This window comes from Populus alba, chromosome 19, assembly GCF_005239225.2.
Source record: "Populus alba chromosome 19, ASM523922v2, whole genome shotgun sequence".
Classification (NCBI taxonomy): Eukaryota; Viridiplantae; Streptophyta; class Magnoliopsida; order Malpighiales; family Salicaceae; genus Populus; species Populus alba.
In genome coordinates, this window is record NC_133302.1 from 10,583,922 (window position 1) to 10,589,601 (window position 5,680).

Genomic DNA, 5,680 nt, shown 5'->3' on the forward strand with positions numbered 1-5,680 from the left:
TGTGTGCCAGACAGAACATGAGGTTGGACAATCAACAACAAGGTGAAGAACTTCCATGGATAGCGAAGAGAGCAAGGCACTTAGAATGAGTTGGTCCTGTTGTTTCCAACGAAGAAAGTGTTGAGATACCTAAAGAGAGACACCATTGGCAGCAAGAATATATGGAGAGGGGTAGGAGTTTGAACCATCAACAAAGTCGAAAACTCCTTAGCCTGAGAGATACGGTTTCATCTGCATTCGCCAATACAAATAATTGGTGTTTGTCAGTTTCAGAGAGATGACCTGATGAGTGTGGGAGAGGGACACAATTGTCATGGCAGAAGCTGCAGTGGCTTTAGTAGAAGAGGACGACAACAAAGGAGCATTATTGGGGTTGAAGAAAGCATGACCAACATCTGTAGGTTGTGGCCACTGCAGAACTGAAGATAAAGAAGAAGGTGGTGTTGCGGCAGGAGAACAAGATGGCACAACTAGTGCTGCTGCAGAGGAAGAGATGGCTGACAGCCAAGAGGGATCCATTACAGAGAGGAGAAGAGGTGTTTTAGTTTATTTAGGGCCCTGATACCAAGTTGAAAATAACATAATGACTTAGATTGGCTTTAGCCAATCTTTTCTATTTATATATGTAGAACAAAATACGGCAAAACCATAGAGATTACAACATTGAAATAATCCTACATTAATTTCCTATTCAGAGATATCCATGGTATACATTCTATAATAAAAACAATTAAATAAATATAAGTTGGGTAAAAAGTTCAGACGTTACATTAATGGAGCAGTCGTGGTTGTTGTATCAGTGATGCCGTGGAATAGTGGTGATAATGTTTATTAAAAAAAAGATTCAACTAGATACACATATTTTATATATTTTTTTTAACTGTTAACGTGATGGTTACAGTAATTCAACAACAACAATTAAAAAATCGCATGGTAGATTGAAGTCCATGACAAAACAACACGCCCACAGAAACTTTATGCACATAGAGCCAAATAATGAAATATATATATATATATATATATATATATATATATATATATAGTGAAGGTACTTGTATAAGCTGCGTTCATAATTAACAGCATTAGTATGAGAACTTCCCCATCGATTATCATCTGCTGTTGATAAATAGAGTAAATATCAACTACAACAGGCGCCCCCATAGGTAAACACAATTATTAATGTTGATATAATTACATGGCTATTAATTAATTAACCACAAATTAAAGATATAATTAAGAATGATAATTAGCAATCCCATCAATATATATGTATGCATATCACCAGAATCCCTATGAACGAAGGAAAAGCCTGCAGGACGGAGGAAACCTCGTCCGAGACAGCAGAAGCAGGATTGAATGTTTGGTAGTGTGGTAGCGGTTGCTTTTCAAATAGCTTTTCGTGTCGAAATACATGCCAATGATGTTTTTTTCATTTTTTAAAAATTATTTTTGACATCAGCACATCAAAACGATCCAAAAAGTACAAACCGAACTCAATTTTAATAAAAAAAAACAAATTCAAAATTTAATAAAAAACGCAGGTTGAAACGCACTACAAACGGTTGAACATAATGTAAACGCAGTAATAGAATATGAATATAAAAGCATTACATGCTGCAGACATTTTGATACACGTAGAAAAGTGTTCGATGTATCAGCAAACTTCTGTCACCGCTTTCCTCCTCTCGTTTTTAATATAAAAAAGAGAGGTCGGGAGAGGAGAGGAGAGGACTCAGTGAGTAAGCCATGTTTCCTTATACGTCATCGTTAATAAATTATTGCACAGTTTCTTGACCGTCTATTTGGATCCTTCCTCTCATTTTCCGATTAAATAATTCTCTGGACTCAACTTCCCATGCATGCCTGCACATGCACTTGCCAGGTTGAAAACCCTAGCCAACTTTTCTTGTCTACCATTGACATTACCGTTTTGACCACTCCTTTGAGAGATTTTCCCATGCAACCATGTTTATTAGTTAATGTATATGTCATTCTTATAAAATAATATAATTTATATTTTAGAATTCACCTCATATTTTAAATTGTTAAATTAAGATAATTTTTTAAATATGATATTAAAGCATTGATGATCAAACGATCACGAGTTCGAATCTCACCATCCCTATTTATTTGATAAAAATCAAGCATAAGATAACTGGATCTGTGCAAGTTTTAAGTTTAAAGGACTTTTATTTAAGAGAGTGTGTTAAAAAATAATATAAATCATATTTTAAAATATTATCTAATAACTTAAACTTTTAAAGCAAGATGATTTTTTGACACTTAGTAATAAAACAGGAGATCAAATTATATAAGTGATCATGGGAATCAAAAGAATATCCAAATACATATATGATTTAATTAATAAATTTAAAAGATTGTAACTGAAATATATTTTTTAAAAAACATGAGCACAGAAACGTTATAATATTTATACTAATGATTTAGTTGAAGGTTATCTCCTCGTGTAGAATCAGAATTACAAACAATACCATTTGTGAGGAAATACTTATATAAGTTGACAATGAGCAGCGTGTGTGGCGCTCTTCCAAGGATTTGAATTTTTACCCTTTTAAATTGATGGCAAAATTGTCATACAACATGGAATATCAAATATTAATGATATTTTATTACATAATGCGATACAATTAATAAATCAATGTAAATAAATTTTTGAAACTTCTGCTGTTGTAACCATGATTATAACCATCTATATAATAATTCGAAGACACTGTAACTTGTAAAAAAAAATTATTTTAATTTAATAATTTAAATTGATGGATGAAATTTTAAAAAATAATTTATATTATTTTTTAATATACTTCTTTTAAATAAAAGTTTTTTAGACTTGAAATTTGTAAAGTCATTACTTTATACTTAATTTTTATTAAATAAATAAAGATTATAAGATTTAAACTAGTGATTGTTTGGTCATTAATATTATAATATCATGTTTAAAAATCATTCTTACTTAATAACTTAAAATTAAAATTAAAATATAATTTATATTATATTCACATTGCTTCTAACTAATTAAATCCTACATCCCTCTTTGACCACCGTGAATAAACTAAGTTGGGTGGTTGACTTGGAAGAGAAAGATTAGCATAACATTTTCTAAACTAGGTAAAGTTGTAAATTCAATCACCAAAGTCCAGTCAAACCAAGGTTGATCACGTAAATTCCCAAAATAACATTCCTTCCGGTTCACCCCTTTATATATATAGCCTCACCTCTCTATGCATTCTGCCTTGTGCTTATGTACTCTCCTTTTCACCTATATTATTGTTAAATTTTTTATTTTTTTTTTTTATCGACAAGCATTTATTTTCTTCATTTCACAGTATGGAAGATAATCAAGGCCAAGACCATCATAGTCCAAGCAACCATGGAACTGAAAGAAGTGAGCCAGTGAGGTCAAGGTGGACTCCAAAGCCAGAGCAAATATTGATACTTGAGTCCATCTTTAACAGTGGAATGGTAAATCCACCAAAAAATGAGACTGTGAGAATAAGGAAGCTTCTTGAAAAATTTGGCTCTGTTGGTGATGCAAATGTTTTCTACTGGTTCCAAAACCGACGATCAAGATCTCGCCGCCGGCAACGCCAGATGCAAGCTAGTGTTCATGCAGGATATCGAAGAAATAATCAACGGGCATACGAAGGTGGTGGCACTTCTAATGGGTTTGCAAATTCTCCATCTTCTTATCTTGTTGGTTCCTCTTCTTCTAGTGGCGTTGTTGGTGAAGATCATGGCGTAGAGAGTTTGCTTTCTTTCTCTAACCAGATGGGTTTTCAAGAATCGGAGCAAACCTCTGGTGTAACTTCAATTTTATGCCCATCAGAGACTTCTAGTTTGCATTGCCAAACTGCTGGTAAGTGCAAGGCTGTGTAACTTTTTCTTTCTCTCCTTTCTTTTTCAATTTCTTATTTTCAAAAATGGAAGCCACAAAGTTGTTGAAAAAGATTTCCTCTATCAGTAGCTAACCCCATGTCTCCTCAGAAGCTCTATATCCATTTGCTTTCTTCAATGCAAATTGTCTTTCTTTTCTTTTCTTTTTCTTTTTTTTTTGACTTTCTGAAGATGGGTGTGATCTTTCTTTATGTATTATGCATACATGTTATCGTCTCAGAAAGTTGTTTAGAGGAGGAAATTGTTTTTGCCACCCTATTTAAAATTCAAAGAGTTTTTATCACTTATGTTTAGGTTAATTAATTCAGTGTACAAGAGTGCTACAGAACTGGAATAAACTAGATAGAAATTTTTTAATGGTATAACTGTAGCTGTATGATTTACTCTTTGAAAGACTTGTTGTACTTGTTCGTGAAAAACAATGGTCCCCCTCTTCCTGATTCTCTTGCAGTGCCTGGAAAAATTCCACATGAAATCTTAAATTTAGAGGGGTTCAAAATTATTCGGTGTCCTTTTCAAATTTAATTTATTTTTTGTTGCAAAACGCCAAGATCGATTACAAAATCTTCAAGGGTTCTATGGCACTGCCAGTCGGCAGTCGACTTCTTAATTTTTTTAATTTTTTTTAATTGTTCATATAATGATGTTAAAAATAAAATTTTAATATATTTTTAAGTAAAAAAATTATACTTATTGCAGAAATTCAACTTTATTTCTTTCCTTTCTTGTCTTTTGGAACAAACATGCCGTTCATTCTTATCTCCTCTCCCTCTCTCCCTCTTTATCAATTCTCGATATATTATAAATTTGCATGGTTTGAGAGGCTCCTCATTTTATCCTCTCTGTTGTTCAGGATTCATCACAGTCTTCATCAATGGGGTTCCGACAGAAGTTCCTCGGGTGCCACTTGACGTGAAAGCAATGTTTGGTCAAGATGTAATGTTGGTGCATTCCTCTGGAGTGCCTGTTCCCACAAATGAATTTGGGTTCTTAGTGCAAATCTTGCATCATGGTGAAAGCTATTTCCTGGTAAACATCTCTGCAGTATAACTATACACTTGTGTTCAACAGCTCAATGATGTGTGTTTGAGAAGCCTCCAAATTCAATTTGAACTTCTGATCACTGCATTTCTTTATTACCTTCTTATGTTAATCTCGAGTAATTTTACGCGCTTTAAAATTAATAATTATATAATTCTTCAATGATTATGAGATTTGTGAGACTTATACCAGTAACTTCTAAAAAACAAATTTAGAACTTAACAAGTTAAGCTACACTACTCATTACTCAATTATATTTTTTTTTTTCCTTTTGGTACAAGCTTGCTATAGAGCAATTTCCAGTTTAGCCATTTAATTAGTAACAACTCTCTCATGTTCAAGTTTAGTTAATTGTTCCCTCACCTTTGTTTGTTTGTTTTTTAATTATTATTATTATTTTGTTTAACATAGGTAGGAGAGAATTTTTGGATTTCCATGATAGCTCTGATCTCTCCGCGTCAAACTTCATTTTGTATATATAAGAAGTACAATGTCCATTAACGTTTAAAGTACTGTTTACAGTTCGGAATTGCAGTAAAATATTATTTCAATGCTGTCGTTAGGGTTCCTAAGAAAAGTTTGGCAATGTCCATTAACGAATTTTAAATTATGTAAAATATTTTAAATTTTGCTAAGCAAAGTTTGGCACCTGTAGGGTTCTTTCGCTCTCTCTTTCTGTTGTGTATATTCCTTTTTTCTTCCTTTGTTTTTTTTCTTGGATACTTCA

General features: G+C 32.7%; 1 protein-coding gene across 1 annotated transcript; it reads left to right on the forward strand.

Moving 5' to 3' along the window:
• Positions 1–3,306: 3,306 nt before the first annotated feature.
• LOC118027780 (WUSCHEL-related homeobox 11) lies at positions 3,307–4,962 on the forward strand. Its single transcript, XM_035031265.2, has 2 exons — positions 3,307–3,874; positions 4,766–4,962. Exons 1-2 carry the CDS (start codon positions 3,346–3,348, stop codon positions 4,960–4,962), a joined length of 726 nt encoding a protein of 241 aa, XP_034887156.1. The 5' UTR covers positions 3,307–3,345.
• Positions 4,963–5,680: the final 718 nt, after the last annotated feature.